The sequence below is a fragment of the Panthera uncia genome (assembly GCF_023721935.1).
Source record: "Panthera uncia isolate 11264 chromosome D3 unlocalized genomic scaffold, Puncia_PCG_1.0 HiC_scaffold_8, whole genome shotgun sequence".
In the NCBI taxonomy this organism is placed as follows: Eukaryota; Metazoa; Chordata; class Mammalia; order Carnivora; family Felidae; genus Panthera; species Panthera uncia.
This window is the reverse complement of record NW_026057586.1, coordinates 15,541,663-15,563,529: the sequence shown is the minus strand read 5'-3', so window position 1 is coordinate 15,563,529 and position 21,867 is coordinate 15,541,663. Positions and strand designations below refer to the sequence as shown.

Genomic DNA, 21,867 nt, shown 5'->3' with positions numbered 1-21,867 from the left:
CTTGTACAGTCTGCTATAGAATACAAAAAATTGTATATAACCTTATCTAGCACATGACTTTATTTATCCTTTTCCATTTTATATAATTCACAGTCGAATTTCTATATATGTAATATAGGTTTACATATGAAATAGCTCCGGTATTTACTATCATGGAGATGATTCTTCTTAAGAAAATGTATGGAATTATCGGCTGGGGAGAAACAGAAGCAGACGGAATATTTGCACCTGGTAAGAAAAAGCAAGACATCATTTTTCTGAGGTAAATGAAACATATATTCAGAGACGCTCAAAGTATATTTGAACTAATGCTATTATTTTTAAGAGATTCATAAGTCATTGTGTTAGCTACAGTTGCCAGCAAAATTTCCACAAATCTAAAAGTTATGAATTGTGTGATATTTCTCTCAACACGTTTAAGGAAAGATATTTTTGAAATCACGTCAGTTATTTGGCAACACTTTAGTTTCAGAAAGCACTCAAGTTGTCATGATTTTAGTGACCATTTCTGATTTTTGAAATTGGGTTAACAATCACTATTTCTCTTCTAGGAGGAAGTATCTCTAACCTCTATGGTATATTAGTAGCTCGTTATAAGCAATATCCAGAGATAAAAAGACAAGGCATGACCGCACTTCCGTGTTGTGTGTTATTTGTTTCTGAACAAGTAAGTATCAAGTCTAGATTCTTCCATCTTTTAAGAATCTTCTGAGGTAAACTGTAAAGTTATTGAAAGATGGAGAATATTAGCTTCGCTCTAACATTAGAGAGATTCAGTAATCTCTGTATCTGTGTCTGCCTATTGATATTGGAAAGACTAAAAAACAACTTTCTGTCAACATGGGCTCTAGCCTATAATGGTGCAGATAATTCAAGATTAAAATTTAATTTCAAAATATGAGAAACTAACAAAAATATGATTATAAATATAAAGCATTCTGCTATCTTTACCAAGAAAAAAATCAAACTATGAAAATTTTAAAGACTTGATTTAGTGATTCCCTTTATCATTGAATGAAGAGAACAAGAATGTGATTGATATCTTATTTTTCCAGTGAGGGTCAAAGGAATTAGTAAAAAAGAAAGGCTCATTTTTGTAGACCAGGACCTCAGCCAAATGTTTCAGATATTGACAATGTATCCACTGATGTCTCCTTTGGTTTTAATGTTCCAATCTTGTGCTCCTTTAAAAACAAATTGATTCATCCCTTTAATAAATCTGGTTGCTTTTTTCTTTTCTGCCTAGCAACAGTTGTGAGATTAAAATGTAATAGTAGTCCCACTTTGAGAATTCTACCTAAAAGTACCTGGAAACACAGGGTTTTCTTTGAAATGTTTCTGTGTTTGCAATATGCTTCTATGACCAAATTCAAACTGGCATTGTATATATGCATATTATCAAGTTGGAGACCACTGATGCATATTTAATGATATTACTATAAAACTTAATGTAACTTAAGATGCTTGTTTGCAAATGCCTTTTTCATCATTTGACATAATTTTTATATATAATGAGTAAATATGCCGAAACTCCATAATGTAGATGTAAAAAACATCATTTCCTATTTAATTGGTGCATTCTCTGTTGAAATGAAACTGAGTTAGGGTTTTACGTTTGCGCATTTTTTTCCTTTCATATATCTAGTCTTTTCCTGGCAGCTAAAAACAACCAGGTCCAAGTTTGTATCTGAGCTGCTGATACCTTACATTAGGCAGAATGATACAGGGAAATAGCAGTTACCTAGAAGGCAAGAAATTATAAAGTTGGTGGCAAAGTCAAAATCAAGAGCTCCAGGCATCAGAAGAATCAAGGCATTTCTCCAAGCCTCACGCCTTAAAAAAAGGTCTGCAATGCAACAGGTACAGCTATCTGGAACACGTAAGGTTTTTATTACTGGAGAATATTAACACTAGATCTATATCGGACATGATTTTTTATGTATATGGAGAACTAGCATATTCAAACTCCCACTGCCTGTAAAGTGTGTTCTGTGCTCGTGCCTTCTCAAAGAGGCGTCACAACCTTCTTCACCTGAAAAACTGTCAAGACCAGGGTCTGGAAATACGCCTTGAGACCTGTACGTGTGTATATACGTGTATATATGCACAAACTCATTCAAAGCTATGTGTATAAGCCCCCAAATGCTCTAGTGTAAATGATCATTTAATGCAGAGAAGTTAATACCTTTCCTATTTCCATTTTTGCCCAAGGGTCATTATTCAGTAAAAAAAGCTGCAGCTATTCTTGGTATTGGAACTGACAACGTAATTGAAGTAAAATGTGATGAAAGGTATGTTTCTAACACGTTCTCAAAAATTTATTATTGTCATTATGCTTCACAGATTAAAGAATAATCTATAGGTTTCCTATTCCAATTTTTAGCAAGAATACTCCCCCAGGTTAGTTCCCCCCCCCCAGGTTAGTTTTAATAAATTTTAACTGCAGCAATTATGAAAGAAGCACCAAAGTCATCTTATCCTACTCTTAAAATTTCTTTACTAAATATAGCCTATACAAGTGGGACTGTCACATATCTTCCCTGTTTTAAGTATATTGAATTATGTGTACTATAAATAAACATAAAAATATAGTCATGTTTGTAGATAAAAATTCAACTGCCTTAGCAATCTACAAAGCAAAAATACATTTACATTTTCTTTGAATACCACCTTAAAACATAAATAATATTACAAATATTGCATATATTCTGGAAGATCATTTTTATGCATGTCAAACTTATTCATACATCAATTCTATGTTGTGTTCTGTAACTTGCTTTAAGTTTTTTTTTTTTTTTTGGTTTGGGAATGTGTTAGAAATCTTAAAAATTTTTTTTTTAATGTTTATATATTTTTGAGAGAGAGAGAGAAAGAGAGAGCGAGCGAGCGAGCACAAGTGGGGAGGGACACAGAGAGAAGGAGACACAGAATCCGAAGCAGGCTTCAGGCTCTCAGCTGTCAGCACAGAGCCCGATGCGGGGCTCGAGCTCACAAACCATGAGACCATGACCTGAACTGAAGTCGGACACTTAAATAACTGAGCCACCTAGGTGCCCCTGTCTTAGAAATCTTATCCCTTTCCTTATTCCCTTTTCAATAACTTTGGAGTTTTCCATTTTATGTATGTAAAATAATTTTATAAATCTTATTTTTAAAGAAATTTAAGGGTTTCCCCCTAGATTTTAATATGTAAGAACAATGATTAAATTAATATGATTATATAAATATATTTGAGAGTCTGTGTTTGAATATCTCACATGAATTCCTAGAAACTGAATTATTGGTTCAAAGAACATCTGCATTTACAATTTCATAAAATTTTTCATTTGCTTTTCAAACATTTTAGAGTCAATTGATACTCTTATCTGCATATTATCAATGTGAATATTATCAATACCTTTATAATTGAAAATTCTGATAGACAAAAATGTTTTGTTGTTTGGAACAATGGCTATTTTTTTTTTTTAATTTAATGTTTATTTATTTTTTGAGAGAGACAGAGACAGAGTGCAAGCAGGGGAGGGGCAGAGAGAGAGGGGAGGGCAGAGGATCCAAATCAGGCCCTGTGCTAACAGCAGAGAGCCCGATGTAGGGCTTGAACCCACAAGCATGAGATCATGACATGAGCTGAAGTCAGATGCCCAACCAACTGAGTCACCCGGGTGCCCCGCCAAGCATTCTTTAATTCAACATGATATTTAACATTGGTTTTTTGGGACTGAACATTTACCGAATATCTGTTTACTCACATATAAATACCTCACTAAAAACTAATTATTTTAGCCTTGCATATCATTTATTCTTCTCATTGGTAGAATTGGTTTATTTGCTCATAATAAATCAACATATATTTGTATGTTTAAGGGGAAAGATGATTCCAGCTGAGTTAGAGAAAAATATATTACAAGCTAAGAAAAAGGTAGGTTCTATCTACAGCTCCATACTTAACGTGCAAATGCATTTTTATTTTCTTTACCTATTTTCATTAGCAGAATACAACTGGTAAGGTAATCGCTGAAAGAAGTAAATAATCCCTAAATGAAGGAAATTAAAAAAAAATTTTTTTAATGTTTATTTATTTTTGAGAGAGATAGAGCATGAGTGGTAGAGGGGCAGAGAGAGATTGGGAGACACAGAATCTGAAGCAGGTGCCAGGCTCTGAGCTGTCAGCACTGGGCCCGACCGAACCATGAGATCATGAGCTGAGCCAGGGTCAGACGCTTGACTGACTGAGCCACCCAGGTGCCCAGGAAATTCTTTTTTTTTTTTTTTAATGTTTATTTATTTTGAGAGTGAGAACATGAGCAGAGGAGGAGGCAGAGAGAGAGGGTGGGAGAGAATCCAAAGCAGGCTCTGTGCTGTCAGCACAGAGCCCAATGAGGGGCTCAATCCCACAAACAAAGGGACCATGACCTGAGTCAAAATCAAGAGTCAGAGGCTTAACTGACTGAGCCACCCAGACACCCTAGGGAATTCTTTATAAAATTAAAGTGAAACAAGTAACATGGCAATATTTCTCTAATAGTTTTCTGTCAAATATCAAATGGAAAGTTATCAGGACTAAGTAAAGGAATTGGGTCACGTCTATTTTTGTGGTATTATTTTGTGAAAACAAATTTGGAGAGAAATAATAGTAAATGACACTCAGAGGCAGTGATCTGAGTTCATCTCACGGTTTCACTACTTTCCCCAGTACTGGAAGTACCTCGGAGTGTTTGAAATGATTAGATACTTAGTGTTTCGGTCCAGGCCATCCTGCTTCCTGATGCCCTGATGGTGATGTAATGGTAGGATTTCTGTGGACCTCCTGAGACCAAGGATTCAGCTTCTGTCATCACCAGGGCCACATTCCCTTTTGTGTCACCGCCTCCGCTGGCAGCACAGTGTTCGGGGCCTTTGACCCTCTCCACGGATACTTGCGAGGCGCACAGACTCTGGATGCACATGGATGTAAGTCCCTTCCTTCCGTCTGGCCCATAATTTCCCCTTGAGAAAATGTATCCTATGAACAATCCTTAAAATCGTTTAATTAGCATTGCAGGTAAGATGAAAAGTTCTCTGGAAACTAATTTTTATAATGATTCAAAGAGACTTAATACCTAAGTATGGAAAGACCACAAATGTATCAAGTGTTTGAAAAGAGTCCAGACCCCTATCAATATTCAACCTACAATTTAAAACATCGTTTTGAAGAAATAGTTAAACCTGATTAAAAATTTGTTTTTAACGTTTATTTATCATTGACAGACAGAGAGACACGGAGCGTGAGCAGGGGAGGGGTAGAGAGAGGGAGAGACACAGAATCTGAGGTCGGCTCTAGGCTCTGAGCTGTCAGCACAGAGCCCGACATGGGGCTCGAACTCACGAACTGTGAGATCACGACCTGAGACGAAGTCAGTTGCTCAACCGAGTGAGCCACCCAGGCACCCCTAAAGCTGACTTCAAATCAAAAGAAGGTTTAGCCCATTACTCTGAATAAACATTTTTAAATTAATACCTACTAAGGAAATCACAATTTTTTAAAAGTTTACTTATTTATTTATTTTTGAGAGAACAAGTGGGGGAGGGGCAGAGAGAGAGAGAGAGGGAGACAGAGAATCCCAAGCAGGCTCCCCACTGACAGCAAAGAACCTGACACAGGGCTCCAACTCATCAACTGTGAGATCATGACCTGAGCAAAAATCAAGATTTGGATTCTTAAACAACTGACCCACTTAGGCATCCTAAGGAAATCACAATTTTTGATGCTATTGACTTCGTTCAATGATTTGGGGCAAACCTTTCTTTGGCTTTGATGAGAGATGGACAAATTTAAAGTGACACAGTATGGTAGATTTGTTCATTTTTCTGTGGTCTTGCCAAATTCGATGCCAACTTTTCTTATCTGTCTCTGGAAATTATACAGAAGGTGTTGGAACTCATTAGAAACCTCAAACTTTCCTATGTCACGAATAGACAATGATAATTCATAAGAGGAAATTTTAAAGTGCATTGTTCTTATAAGTAACATAATGATAGCCAAGTTTATAATTATCTAACATAGCAATTAGAGCTTCATCAACCTTTGAAATAAATTTAACATGGGAAAAAGCCACTGATGCTATTTAAAGAGAAATAATTAATATAAGAACACATATCCTTTGTATCTGTAGGCAGCTTGGGGTGGGCGGGGGTGGATTGCTGTTGTCCAGAAACCACTCCCATAAACTCAGTGGCATTGAAAGGTGAGACCCGCACCATTTTTTGTGAAAATCAAAATAACACATGCAGGATTCTGTTCTCTTTCATTAGACTCTAAGCACTAATTGGAGCTGTTTTATCACCTAGGGCCCACTCTGTGACCTGGAATCCGCATAAACTCATGGGCGTCCCCCTTCAGCGCTCTGCTATCCTGATCCGGGGAAAAAGTAAATGCTTTCTATTTTTAAGTAGAGCTATCATGGATATCTTGGTAATGACTAGCTTCGCCGTGAATGTTTAAAACCAAAATAATTATGGCCTCCCCGAATTAACACAGTGCAGCACAATTTGCCCTACTACAGAAAACGGATCCTTCCCCCTTAATCTTTAAGTAGCAGCCACCGGGTAATGGAAGGTGCCACAAAACCAGAGTGGTAAACACAGGTGGTAACCCAGTGTGTGGATAAGATCCGGGCCGACACAATGGACAGTGATGAGGTCTATAGAAGACTTGATCATTCATGCCCCGCTTATTAAAAATGCCTTGAACAAACAAAATATCTCTTAGGGATCAAATTTGGCCCACTGGCCCATTTGGCATCTCGGATTATAGGGCCAGAAATATGGCTCATTTTAAATGTAGAGAACGATGAGTAACTGCAATGCATTTTCAGCATAGAAAGCACAGATTTATGGGTTGCATGACATGATTTTCTGCTAATATGTTTTTGCATTTTATCTCCATCAATAGTAAATGCAAGGCTACACAAAGAGATAAGCCCATGACTTATAATCTCTCTCAAGGAGAGATACAATTATAAAATTCAACCTGGGAATCCTTATCTCCATGTAGTTGTCAGAAATGCAAATGCATTTTATGTAGTTTCATTTATAACTTTGTCTTCTTTCGCCCTGACTCACAAGCAATTCAAAGAGTTTGGATTAAAAAACAAAAAAAAGTGTCTGTGTTCCTATTACAAACCGCCTTCACTAGCACGCCTCACTTTTTATTTTTTTTTAATTTATTTTTATTTGGTTTTCAAAAGTATTTAAATTCCAGTGAGTTAACATACAGTGTAATATTAGTTTCAATTAGTGTGCAATATAGTGATTCAACACTTCATACAACAGCCGGCGCTTATCACAAATGTGGCCCATCACCTATTTAACCCGTCCCTCCCCCCCACTTCCTCTCTGGTAACCGTCAGTTTTTCTCTATAGTTAAGTCTGTTTCTTGGTTTGCCTCTCTCTCAAGCATAAAAAAGGATGAAATCTTGCCATTTGCAACGACAGAGACGGAACTAGAGAGTATTATGCTAAGCAAAGAAGTCAGTCAGAGAAAGACAAATTTCACTCATATGTGGAATTTAAGAAACTCACTCACCCTTGAGTACTCAGCGCCCACTTTGTCTCTTCGGAGAGAATCTTCACTGTCTCCTAGCCTAGAAGGTTCTCAGCAACGCAGACTGGAACTTTTAGCTCTGCTTTAGATTCTGTTCAGCTGGCCACATGGCAGCAATATTCCTTCACTATCCCATCAATAAAATGGCAGCTCACCCATGTTTGAAGCCTGCAGATTAACAGGCTACTCCTTCCTGTCCACTCCTGAGTGTCCAGTACCCGGAAATTCTAGTTTGCCTTGCATATGTCTTCTTTAAGACGTGTCTGAGTTTGCTCCCCCTTCCTACCGCTAACAGGTATGTTTTCAACGTTCAGATTTCTGATACCTTTATGTTTAGGACTCAAATACCAATATTTTTCAGTCTTCCCCGATTTCTCCACCCATAGTGAGTATGTTGAAATAATCCATTTTATTCTATTATTAAGTTGTTGTTTTCTTGTTTTATACTTCTTTTTTGTCTTTTCCTGAAGATAGATAGATGGTCGCTAGAGGTACAGCAGAACCCCCAAACTACTCAGCTTTTACTGTTTTTAAGGTCATTGCTGGAAAATAAGCCTATTTTAGTGTAGCTTTAAATTAAGAGGGACATTTGATTTTTATCTTTTAAACCATTTGAGTGTCTCAGGTTGTACGTAACGCCATTTTGACTCATGCCTTAGTGAGCAGTGTAAACCAAGTATATTCAATATTAATGAATACATTTTCTGATGCTGAAAAGGCACCTACAGACACTATAAGTATATATATTTTGCTGTAATTGTACATAAAATACAATTAAAACTAATTTCCAATATCTTTTACTTCACTGTTGAAGGAGAAGGCAATGCCATTTGTTTAGAAATGAAGTGCTAATCATGTCAGTCTCTTTCATTCATAAGGACATTTTCATGGTGCAAAATTGAAACTCATTCAGTGGCTTCTCATTGCTTTTAGGATGGGATTAAAATCCCTGACATGATCCCCAAGGCCTGGGTGGTACATACCCTTCTCTGCTCTCCCATTCACCTTCTGCTTTCCTCTGCTTTTTGCCCTTGAGATCCTTTGACTTGCCCTTACTTCCAAGAAGGAGTCATGCAGCCATGCAGCTTCTCACATATGACCTTGGCATGAGTTTTTCCTTCTGTCTATCAGGGTCTGGCTCTGCTTATGTCTCCCACACCCTCCCCCAACATCTTTCTTGTTTAGCTCTTACTGAACTCAAAAATGACTTTTACCCAGAAGACTTCACTTCCTAGACCTTCAGACTAAGTGAAATCCTTGATCCTTAGAATATTAGAATATTCTCTTATAACACCCTGAAACTCCTCCATAGCATTTATCCTGGGTACAACTTCACATTCACATATGCCCCATTGTGTTTAGTACCTAACTCTGCCCTTACCCCACCCAACCTCCTGCAACCCAGATTGTAAAGTCAGCGGGGTAGAGGATTTTCACCCTTGCTTACCTCACACCCACTGACCCGGCAGCACGTGTCAGATTGTAGGTAAATATGACTAACTATAGCTTAATCGTCACATCAGAATAGATAAAACTTAAATATTGATTATACGGTTTTAAAGTTTTTTTAATATTTTTCCCATATTGTTCATATAAATCTATAAAGTATTTTAAATAGTTTCCAACTCTTGCCAAACATAACATTGAAAGGGGAGTTTGAAGTAGACTAGAGAGAAAATATTTACATGCGTAAGTAGGACACTTAGGATATAAAAACACAATGTACTCTTTTTTAAGGTATCATTTCTATTCCTTTTCCCCCAAATACTTCAATTTTTACCGTCACATTGTGCTCCTTTCCCTAGATCCACAAGCCTATTCTAAGGAAAGAAAAAAAAAAAAACAAAAAAAGTGTGAGATTTCTCCTTTGAAGTTGGGTTTCCACCAACTTCCAGAGAAATTGCCCTTTTGTCAGATCCCAGATTCATCACTATTTGGATATATGACCTTAAAAATTGCTTAATATGTTAAAGTATCAGTTTCCTCGATCTATAAAATTGATACAACAATAGGACCCATGCTATGAGTTTTCTGTGAGGCTCAAATGATGTGATATTTGTGAAGTGCCCAGTATGTAACAAACACATAATAAATCTATTGTTATTTGCTTCTTGCACAGAAGTTACGCTTGATGTACCTTTAAACGGTCCCCTGTCAGTGCACACAGATTTAGCCTCGCTTGTGCTGTTACAACACATACCCTTTGAGCAAAGCCTCTCTTTGCTGGGTGACGGGAAACATTTCTTTGCTCTAGTGATTACTTCTTAACCATCCGAAGCAAATGTTTCTCCATCCTTCAACACCGAAGAGGAACATTTTCAACATCTTTTACGTGAGAAGCACAAAATTAAGTGAGTGGATTACTTTATTCTCTACCTACCGAGACTAACAGGGCAGTGTGCTGACTGGCACCTATCGGCTGATTCATGGGATAGTTTAGTTCAAGTGAACGAGGCCCTCAATTCTCATTAAGACTTAATAATAGGAAATAATCTCAAAAGAGCAAAACATCGAGGGCTTTGAGAAGAGTTAAAGAAAAATGGATAAATTTTGTGTTAATCCAATTATACCACTTGTTCCAGATAAACCCAAAGAACAACAGGATATACCAAAATCCTAGAACAGTAACATATTTTTTTTATATAAAATAGACAAAATCCTATTTAAAAGTGTACACACTGAGTAATGTATAGAATTGTTGGGTCACTGTCTTCTACACCTGAAACCAATAGAACACTGTATGTTAAGTATACTGGAGTCAAGACACAAAAACTTTATACAATTTAAAAAATAAAATTAAAAAAACGAAGGTAACACAAAGTGCATGTAATTGAAATAAATAATGGTGGTTTCTTACTGAGAGGTATATAACCTACATGTAGACATATTACTCCTTTTTTAGGGTCTTCTGGAAGCATGCAACAAGATGCACGCTGCTTATCTTTTCCAGCCAGATAAACTCTACAATGTTGACTTTGACACTGGGGATAAAACTATTCAGCGTGGCCGACATGTTGATGTCTTTAAGCTATGGTTGATGTGGAAAGCAAAGGTAGGAGTTTGTCATTCCTTGTATTAGGTCCTGTTCATTTGGATGAAGAGTATAGACTATTCCTTTTTTTTTTTTTTAGAGTTCTATTTGGGTGTCTTTTCCAAAGTTTTGTATTTTTCCACACATCTCTCAAGAAAAGCGCTGTATTTCTAACTGCAGATGACAAGCTTGGCTTCTCAGGTATAAATTCTAATGGGGGTGGAAAAAAATTTGGTATGTTCCATCATTATTATACGCTCTACCAAACCATGGGAATAAAAATCTATCAGGAATATAAACTTGTCCACAACTTTAAAAAAAAAAAAAAACTTTTTTCCCCCTCTACTAATTGGAAGTGTTAATAGTCAAGTGAACTTGAAGTCAATATAGATTCTTAGAGGTGAACCCTTATTTATCACACAGACGTACAATTTACCTTATAGTCAAGGTCAGCAGATAGTCTCTCCAAAGATGATAACAACAGCAGGACGTGTTCTGTGCCTTTCTCCTGCCCTTTGTTTATAAGCTTTAATTTAAATAATTGGCATGCTTTTAGAAGCTATTTCTATCATTCCAGTCCCAGTGCCCCATAGAAAGATGGACACTGGGTTCTGTGTAGGTGAAAGCTTTGACGTGAACTACCATCACCTATAATATCTTACCAACCCCTTCTACTTAATTTGAAGGTGTTGTTTTGGTTTTGGTTTTGGTTTTCGGTCAGAAATATACTACCACAAAACCAGAGACACCACTTTTTGTACAAGTCACCCAGCAATGACCTGACGTCTAGTCAACACTCTGACTCAAGATTACCAGTAACTCGGGGAGACACTCAGTCATTAGTTCGTCTTGGGAGTTTCACCAGTAATTTTTATTGTTCAAAGATATGCATTCTGTAAGTTCTTTTCCTGAAGATTTTTAAATAGCCAATTTGGAAATTTTGTTAAACTTGCTTTAAAAAATATTCCAAGGTCAAATTTTAACAAACACAAAGCTCCAAATTTTGTGTCGATCTCCCAGGCACCGATAATCCAAATATCCCTCAATCTGATTCGGTAAAGATTTTATTTATATAAATATTTTCATGAACTTCCTGAACTCTGTAAGAGGTTGCCAGTTCTTCCATAGCTTAGCTGTCCATCACAGCATATACGGTGGCTTAGCTTAAATGGGCACATACACGTAGATATTTGCTATCAGGTCTATTCTTGAAGTCACAAATGCTCAATATGTATCACAACTTTTAAAAAATGATATATTTAAGGGATTATGCAAAGGATCATATAGTGTATCTATTCCTTTATAAAGTAAAGAAGTGGCATTCAAACTTTTTAACACAATCCACGCTAAGAAATACATTTTATGTTGTGGCCCAATAACATGTTCACAGACACATAATTAAAACAAGTTTCGGAAAAACACCTTCTCATATATGAAATCCTCTAATGTTTTCTATTTCACTCTATCTCGTTGAAAGAAAAGCTGGTGTGACCCACTTAACTGGTTCTATTACCCACAAATGGCCTAAGACATGCAGTTCAAAAGGCACAGATAAGCTCGTTTGGCCTGGATTGAGCCAGACCATCAGAGAATTGTGTACTTGAACCATCTCCTTTGGCCCTCTATAAAATAGACATGACCAATGAATTTTTAGTATTCGTATTTATTTCCTTCATCCTTCCTGTAAACACAAGGTTTCCCAGTCAGAGGGAGATCAACTGTTTACTTAGAGAATATCTCAGTGTCAGGTTCCCACACCCTGTTTCCACCTCAGGACAACATGGTGAGGCCATGGCACATCACCCTACATGTGCAAAGGAGATTTATTTCCCAGGAGAGGGATCCTGCAATCAGGCAACTGGAATCTTACACGTGAGCTGGCATACCCACTCTGAGAGAGAGGAAGGGAGGGAGAGAGAGAAAGGAAAGGAAAGAGAGTTTATGTCTACTCCTGAATGTTATGGAATCTTCTTTCGGTGTTGGAAAGAGTCTATGCCATTCAGCCCCAGAATGAGAGCATTTGACTCCTGGAGAGATAAGAAAGCTTTTATTACCCTTTCAATGGGAGCAGATGATTACATAAAACTCAGTATACACTGGAATGGAAATGCTTTTCCAACAAGAAAACATGTCTCACACTGGTAATCAAGTTCAGGAAATATCCATGGCAGGTTTGAAAGGGACGAGTTGACTTGCAAGTCTGAAAAATTCTGTTTTGTCCTCCTTTGCTCTAATTACACAATGGATACCTCATTGATGGTAGAAAGAGGAACCATAGTTAATGAAATTCATATTTTGTATAAAATTAATTACATAAAACTGTGATAATTTATAAAAATAAGAAGAAAATCATATAATAAGATTCTACAGACGTTAACTATATGTGCAAAAGCAAATATAATGTGAAAGCTTCTTTTTACATGGGTTTTCTACATGGGTTGGACTGGTTTTGGATTCATAAAATCAATGTGTTTTGGCCAGGAGAATGCTATCGGGAGATTAATTGTCCAAAAGCCCCATCTGCTTCTCTTAAATTCATAATTACATCTGCCCTGGGGCTGTTTTCCAAAGTTTTCTCCCAGCCAGTGACTGAGCATGTCAGGGTTTCTAAGGCATTCATTCCATTCCTGAGAAGCACAAGACTCTTCCGACAGCTGACTTAGTGCAAGGTCTCCCGGTGCCCTTTCTGAATTTTCCTACTGTCTTCCACACAGGTATTTTCACTAGTCAAATCCTGGCACCTTTAATCTCTTCATGATGTCTGCATTTTGGAGAACGTGGGCTAACAGAATCCAATCAAACTTAAACTAGAAGTGCCATTGTCTTTTATTATTATTATTATTATTATTATTATTATTTTAATGTTTATTCACTTTTTGAGAGACAGAGACATAGTGTGAGCAGGGCAGGGGCAGAGAGAGAGAGGGAGACACAGAATCCCAAGCAGGCTCCAGGCTCTGTGCTGACAGCAGAGAGCCCGATGTGGGGCTTGAACTCACAAACCGTGAGACCATGACCTGAGCCAAAGTCAGATACTTAACCAACTGAGCCACCCAGGCGCCCCTGCCATTGTCTTTAATATTCAATCTTTGCAGATTTTTTTTTTTACAGAACTTAAAGATGCATTTGCAATATGGACACATACCATGATATTTTTTAATGTCCATTCAATATGCATGATTGCCACCAAAAGTTCTAAATGGAAAATTCTTGGAGATTAGTAAACACTATGGCAACCACTTCAGTGATCCTGGGCCCATTTCTTCAGAATCAAAAGTAGGAGGGGCACCTGGGTGACTCAGTCAGTTGAGCATCTGACTTCGGCTCGGGTCATGATCTCATGGCTCATGGGTTCGCACCCTGCGTCAGGCTCAGAGCCTGGAGTCTGCTTCCGATTCTGTGTGTGTGTCTCTCTCTGCCCCTCCCCTGCTCATGCTCTCTCTCTCTCTCCAAAATAATAAGCAAACATAAAAAACAATTTTAGGGGCGCCTGGGTGGCTCAGTGGGTTAAGCGTCCGACTTCGGCTCAGGTCATGATCTCACGGTTCGTGAGTTCTAGCCCCGCATCGGGCTCTGTGCTGACAGCTGGAACCTGGAGCTTGCTTCGGATTCTGTCTCCCTCTCTCTCTCTGCCCCTCCTCTGCTTGTGCTCTGTCTCTGTCTCTCTCAAAAATAAGGGCGCCTGGGTGGCTCGGTCAGTTAAGCATCCGACTTTGGCTCAGGTCATGATCTCACGGTCCATGAGTTTGAGCCCCGCGTCAGGCTCTGTGCTGACAGCTCAGAGCCTGGAGCCTGTTTCAGATTCTGTGTCTCCCTCTCTCTCTGCCCCTCCCCTGTTCATGCTCTGTCTCTCTCTCTGTCTCAAAAATAAATAAACGTTAAAATTTAAATAAATAAATAAATAAATAAACATTAAACATTTTTTAATTTTTTTGAAAAGTAGGAACATTCTTCATCAATAATTTCTATTAACCTTTCTGCAAGCTTTTCTTCTCTCCTTTTGAACTGTTTATAGCCTCCCCCTGAACCAAACTGCCCTCCGCGAAAAATCTCTTGCATAATATCAGATGATGAAGTGGTTATCACAAGAAATTATCCCATTGATACTTAATCATTCCTATTCTTACACGTTTCAAATGCTAACAATGTCTTTTCCAAATGAATCTTTGCTTAAAATTGTGAGAGTTGTTGGTTCTAACTACATATTCATATAATTAAATTTGTTGCATATATGTGTATATATAAATATACATATTATACATATATACATATTACACACAATATACATATATATTTGCTGTAGAGAAAGGCACTGAAGGCATCGAAAAGGACAAGGAGTGAAAGAAACAAATTCTGCGGGAAGCCAGTTTTGGTTTCAACATAAAGTGTGGCCTCTTGGGGCTCTTAGCACCCCCTCTTACTCAGTTGTGTTTACCTTGTACTTGCATCGAGAGTCCCAGAGCTCCCACATACCATAGGACCAGTGGGGTTCTGTGCTCATGGAACATTGCAAATGCTGTGCGTGAAGGGGATGGCAGACAGGGAAGTTCCATGTATCTCCTTAGCTCACATGCACAACCCATTGTCTCCTTAGGGACCCTTGAGTTACTTTACTTACAAATACAAGTCCAAGGTAAAATGTTAAAGAATTTCAGGACAGCAAGAGCAGAGAATTAAATTAAACGCCAAACCCTTCTGGAGTGTAGAGCCTGGGTGACTGCACAGGTTGTAAGCCCATGAAGCCAGCTCTGATTCCAAAGGCTTATGTATTGAGAATCCGCTAGAATAACTGTGAATGCATACACTCAACTTGGGCAGTAGGTGTAAGGACCAAAGCAAAGAGATGAGTGAGGAAGCAATTTGAATAATGTGGGAGAGAATGACTGGGCCGGCAGAGCGGCAGTGGGTAGGTTAAGGTTTATTAGATTCTAATTACATTTTGAAGGTAAACATAATGAAATTTGCCAAAACATTAGATGTGGGGTATGAGAAAAAGGGGATGATCAAAGATATGAGAGCTTTAATATTGTGGGTCTTAGTAACTAGAAGATCAAATTGACATATTATCGAGACTGGGAAGACTTTGGGAGAAACAAAATTGCGTAGAAAGATCAGGAGTTGACATGTCATTTTGAGATGTTCATTAGTCATCTCAGTGGAGATTTGAATAAGCAGTTGAATATATATGTCTGAGGCTCAGAGATAAGGTCTCAGATGAAAATAAGTGGGAGAGTCACCCCCTGTATAGTGCTTAGTGCCACGAGACAAGCAGAAGTAACCACAGGCAAGCAGGTGGATGGAGACACAGACTGAGCAAGGTTTCTGTGCCTCGATTGCTCACTATATAGGGTTCTTCTAAGAGTAAGTTAAAACAAGTGTATAAAGCACTAAACTACATGCCTGGGATAGAGCAGTTCAACAGCTGTTGACTTTTTTTGAGTTTGTTTATTCTGAGAGAGAGAAAAAGAGAGAGAAAGAGCAAGAGAGAGAATGAGCAGAGGAGGGGCAGAGAGAGAGAGAGAGAGGATCCCAAGCAGGCTCCACAATGTCAGCACAGAGCCAGATGAGGGGCTTTGTCTCACGAACGTGAGATCGTGACCTGAGCCGAAGTCAGATGCTTAACCGACTGAGCCACCCAGGTGCCCCTGTTAATTTTTAAATACATTCTGCCTGTAAGTATGCCAAGGGCTTTATTTGTAGTATTTTCCCATTCTTTATTACATTACATATCATTTTTTAAAATTTGTTCTACATAGTAGACAGATGAAAATTACATGTCAAAATATTTAGAGAACACTTGTAGATCTAGGCAACTGAAGTGTAGAAAGCTAAGTAACTGGCCTTAAGTTCATGGACAGTAGGGCATCAAAGTGGGATGATGATCTGGAAATAAAAAGGAAGTGATAATGGAGGACACCTACTGGTAGTAAGATGATAATCACATTATTTATTTAAATAAGTACATTTAATTAATGTAAATCAATTTCAATGTAACTTAAAGGAATTTACATGAATGGAAACTTTATTTTGATTTTTTTTAATTACAGGGAACCTGTGGCTTTGAGGCACAGATCAGCCGACACATGGAACTTGCAAAATACTTCTGTAAGATTTTAAAGAAAAAAGATAACTTTAAGCTCGTGTTTGATGCAGAGGTAAAGATGTTTTTTTTTTTAAGTTTTTGATAGTTTAATGGATTTATACTTTTCTTGCTGAGTATTCTTACCTGAATCTTACCTGAGATCATTTTAAAAGTATACTTAACAATTATCATAAGTATGTTGTTTTATCTAAATGGAAATCATTTAGGTTTTAAAACCTTTTTCATATAAGTTCTATGTCTTACAAGCCAAAGGTCCAAAAGACTTATCTGGTGATTATATTCAATATTTTCATTTTTAGGACAATTAAAACTATTTGGTTATAATTGCTTTTCTGATTTCTCTGGCACAGAATAAGAGTTATGTAATTGTTCCTAGCTTTTTTCTTGTATGTTACAATATGCAGTTGGGTTTCTGGACAATAGATGATATGAGAGAAAGTGGACTTTAAATTATGATAATCTTTGGTAGATCATTATTATCAATACACTAAGGGGACGTTAATGAAAAAACAGATTTTTGCCAGCATTATGGCCATTTTCCTCTCTAAGTCCTAGTCAACCATCCATTGGCTTGAAGCCATGCGAGTAAGAGCAAATGTTTAGAAACAAACGTGCTTGGTCTGTCTTCAAAATTGTCTCCCTCTGACAAAACTATGATCTTAATTTCTGTGAGTCTCTTGCAGTCTTAAGTGGAAATTGGAAGCAAAGAAGTCTGTTTGTTTTTAATACTACACATGCTCTAATAGTTTATTTCCTCTCCAAAATAAGCTTAAATTTAAGTCAAGTATTCTTATATTTTTAATCTATGTGAAAGGCATCCAGACATTGAAGCCAGAAAACTTGAATTCATCTTGAAGGGCTAGCAGAGGTTAATTACATCTGTTAAAGATTTTGGAAACGAAAAGCCTCCTATCTGTCCCCACAGCCACTGCTTTAGCGAAGTCTTCTCCATTCTCTCCTGACTTACTATAACAGTTTAGGATTCTAATATCTAATATTCCTCTCTCTTCACTTGCTCTCTCCTCTAATCCACTGTCCACATCTCAACCCAAAGGATCTTTCTCAAATATGAAACTGGAACTATCATTGTTTAGTTAAAATATTTTGAGGAATGATCATGGAACAGATGACGGAAGATCTCTGAGAGAACCGATAGACCAGGCGAGAATGATCTAACTGGATCGGAAACCCATCTAGAATTGTGGTATGAGGGCTTTTTGAGAAAGAGAGCAAGGATCTGAGAGAGACTGGGCACTCTGTGAGGACAGTGACGATTTCTGTTGTCTCTGTCTAGTGCCTGATGTCTACTGGGCCCTTAAAAACTATTTTTAAATATATTAACAATGAAATTCATTAAAATACCCCTGAAATACTTAAGGAATTAAGTAGAATTTTAAGGATATTTATAAAATCTTTATGTTTGGTTTAGCCTGAGTTCACCAATGTCTGCTTCTGGTATTTCCCACCAAGACTTAAACACATCCCAGAAGGTTTTGAAAGAGATCAAGAACTCCAAAAGGTAAATGCGTGCGCGTGTGTGTGTGTGTTGTTTTTAATTTTAATAATGCCTTTTATTTTTATTTTTTTTAAATTTTTTTTAACGTTTGTTTATTTTTGAGACAGAGAGAGACAGAGCATGAACAGGGGAGGGGCAGAGAGAGAGGGAGACACAGAATCTGAAACAGGCTCCAGGCTCTGAGCTGTCAGCATAGAGCCCGACGCGGGGCTCAAACTCACGGACTGTGAGATCATGACCTGAGCTGAAGTCGGACGCTTAACCAACCAAGCCACCCAGGCGCCCCAATAATGCCTTTTAAATACTGTGTCTGCATCCTTAGTTTGATTGGTTAGTATAAGTGGTCATGTGGTCCCAAGCCACTGATTTAATACTTGTATAGAGATGAGCTTAATCTCAACATATCAGCCATTTTGCAAATTAATCCAGTCATAATTTATATAATTGAAAAATATTAATTAAGTTCTCAATATGCAACAGGCTGAGTTTCCTACCCTTTGCTTAATCCATTCATCGGTTAATGTATGTCAGGTGTTCTAATAGGAGTTAGAGGTATAAAACGAAATGGACAGAATCCCCGTCCTAAATTGGCTAGAAAGCTTAGTAGGAGAAAAGACAAGAATAAAAACAATAACAATTCCTAACAGCAACAGAAGAGGTAGCTGGAGAAGTATTACAAAATTTGAGATACTTATCATAAGGTCATCTGAGCAAGAATGTAAGATTTTAGTAGAGAACGATGAACGATAATAGCTGAAAAAACAAATCCAAACGAATATCATAACAAGGGGGATTTTGTTCTTTACTTTAATGATATATGTTAAAATGAAGAAGATCACCATTATATGTAACTTACCACATATATTTGTTGTAAGTTTTCAACCCATCTTAAGCAGACATCACATAAGCATGTTTTATTTTGAGTTATACTAACATCACAACCACTTCTCCTGGGTTAATGTGAGGTGCCCTAGGATAAACTGAACACTATCTGATATCAGGGTTTAAGGGCTTCAACTTTAAAAAAAAGATGCTTATTTCTGTTCGGAGAGAAACCACGTGCAAGTGGGGGAAGGGCAGAGAGAGAGGGAGAGATAATCTTCTAAAGATTTTTCTTTAATGTTTATTTATTTTTGAGAAAGAGACAGAGCACGAGTGGGAGTGGGGCAGAGAGGGAGGGAGACACGGAATCTGAAGCAGGCTCCAGCTCTGAGCTGTCAGCACAGAGCCCGACACGGGGCTCGAACTCACGAAGCGTGGGATCGTGACCTGAGCTGAAGTCAGACACTTAACAGACTGAGCCCCCCCAGGCACGCAGAGAGAGAGAGAATCTTAAACAGGCCCTGTGCTCATCTTGGAGCCCAACGTGGGGCTCAATCCCATGACCACGAGATCCTGACCTGAGCTGAAATCAAGTCTGGTGCTCAATAGACTGAGCCACCCAGGCACCCCAAGACCTTCAACTTTTTATATCATCAAAATTCCCCTGGGTTTGTGGGTTGTCAATTAAGCATCTGACTTTGGTTAAGGTCATGATCTCACTGTTCATGGGCTTGAACCCTGCGTCGGGCTCTCTGCTGTCATCAGGGAACCCTATTCAGATCCTCTGTCTCCCTCTCTGTCTGCCCCTCTCCTGCTCCCTGTCTCTCAAAATTAAATATTTAAAAAGAGAACTCACGGGGCTTGTAAGCCCTAAGTGAAAATAAATATTTTTTTGGTTTTTTGTTTTTTGGGTTTTTTTTTGCTTCTCATATACCCCTTATTTAAATATTTTAGTTTGAGGCAGGTATTAAGTGAAGCTCTTCATTCTTTCTTTTCTAGATATGTGATCTTCCACTCGGGCAATTACTACCGATTGAGAACTAGTGAGGCACGTATTTACACAGACTTGCAAGTGGGCTCCTGAGGTACACACAGCTTGTTTAGCAGACAGCTGACCCTCCTAGGGCTCTGTACATGCTCCTGGATGGAAGGCAAGGAGGAGACCATGAGACGATTCTTTAAATTATTGTAGGCAATCACTAATATCTATTATTTTATGATCATCTTGCTTGATTAAAATATTAAATAGGGAAGGACATTACATGAACATTATATATATGTTTGCCTCTGCACTGCCAGTATATTAGACTTATGGGGAAGTTAAGTCACGGATGGCATCTGTAGCATTTCAAAAGTAAACTGTGTGCGGAAGCCGAAGTTACCAGCAGAGGAGCAGGTTAAGTAGTTAGAGAATACCCTCTTCTGACTTTCCCGACTGTCAGTGCTACTTTGCCCTATAATAACAACGCAAGAGTGTATTAATGTGGTCCACCGCCACACGCATGCTGTCGTCTGAGGAGCCATACAATGGCTCTGACAGAATTTGTTTCTGTGCAATTTACAAAGAAACTATGCTTTGCTGCAAAACAGTGACCTTGCAGAAAAACTCAAGACGTGGTATAATCCTTCAAATGATGAAAGTCATAATATCAAAATATGCTACTATTTTTCCATTTCCTACTTCATCTCACCTCTTTCTCAGGTACTTCTATTCGAATTGCCATATAAATGTAAGCAAAAATGTCACACCACCTTTTTTTAATGCATTCTAGCACACATCATTTTATGAGTTTGGTCATTGTCAATCACGGAGTAATGAGAGCCACAATATGAATATAGAACATGTTAGAGTTTTTTTTTTTTTTTCCTGTGCTAAGCCTCTTCTTAAAAATTATCCCTGATAGTTTAAATTGCCTGCAGTTTACTTGGAACTGATGATAGTCATGTAGCCATCTAGAATGTGGGAGGGCATATACTTATAAAACCACCTTTTAATAATATTTACATTTACACACAGATTGCTCCAAAGACGGTTGATAGAGAAAGGCACAGCCATGATAAGCTACCAGCCATGTGGAGACAAAGTAAATTTTTTTCGAATGGTCTTTTCCAACCCTGCCACCAGACGAGCAGATGTTGACTATCTTATTGATGCCATTGAAAGGCTTGGAAAGGATTTATGAGACTTCAGTGTGAGCTTGAATACAAGTGTGAACAGCAACTTTAAAAAAATCTTTTGCTGAAGATAACAAGAAAGGAATACCACAAATGTATCCTCTCTTTTAGAACTTTTGATTCTCTTTTATCCTTTGCTACTAAGATGATGAAAGGGAAGCCGGTTCACTGAAGATCACAGATGATTGATAGATAGATAGATAGATAGATTCAAGTTTGTTGATATATTTGTTATTTTCATTAGTTCAATCAAAACTATTGAAAATCTGTCAAATATCAGCTACTTCTCTTGGGGTGTTTACAGCACACTAGTAAGTAAGAAAGACAAAAGAAATCCCTCCTCTTGTAAAGAAAGACATTCCATTGTGGACATTCCGTACCTTAGCATATATTTACATGCTTGAATTAATTGGATAAAGCCTTCCTGAATGGAAGTCATTTTCAATATCATGTGGTAGTATTCTGTCTCCGTAAAAAATAAAATGAAACATACCATGTTTCTTTCCCCTTTTCAAACAAATCAGGTGAATAAAATGGTCTCTATTTTGGAGCCAAGAGTCAGGAATGACAGAGGCTGAGATATCTCCCTTTTGATCCTTGCCTTTTTATTTAGAAGGGACTGTGGGCCTACCATGTTT

The 21,867-nt window shown here is 37.8% G+C and overlaps 1 protein-coding gene across 1 annotated transcript in view; it reads left to right on the top strand.

Annotated features, from left to right (window-relative positions):
- Nucleotides 1-21,347, top strand: part of LOC125914289 (glutamate decarboxylase 1-like) — a 78,239-nt gene extending 56,892 nt beyond the window's left edge. The window contains 12 exon segments of the mRNA XM_049619547.1: nt 119-231; nt 552-667; nt 2,212-2,291; nt 3,865-3,919; nt 4,842-4,906; nt 4,908-4,950; nt 6,157-6,224; nt 6,328-6,407; nt 10,465-10,634; nt 16,661-16,768; nt 18,146-18,243; nt 21,072-21,347. Of these exon segments, the coding sequence (XP_049475504.1) occupies nt 119-231; nt 552-667; nt 2,212-2,291; nt 3,865-3,919; nt 4,842-4,906; nt 4,908-4,950; nt 6,157-6,224; nt 6,328-6,407; nt 10,465-10,634; nt 16,661-16,768; nt 18,146-18,243; nt 21,072-21,237 (1,162 nt within the window). The 3' untranslated portion in view covers nt 21,238-21,347.
- The last annotated feature ends 520 nt before the right edge of the window (nt 21,348-21,867 follow it).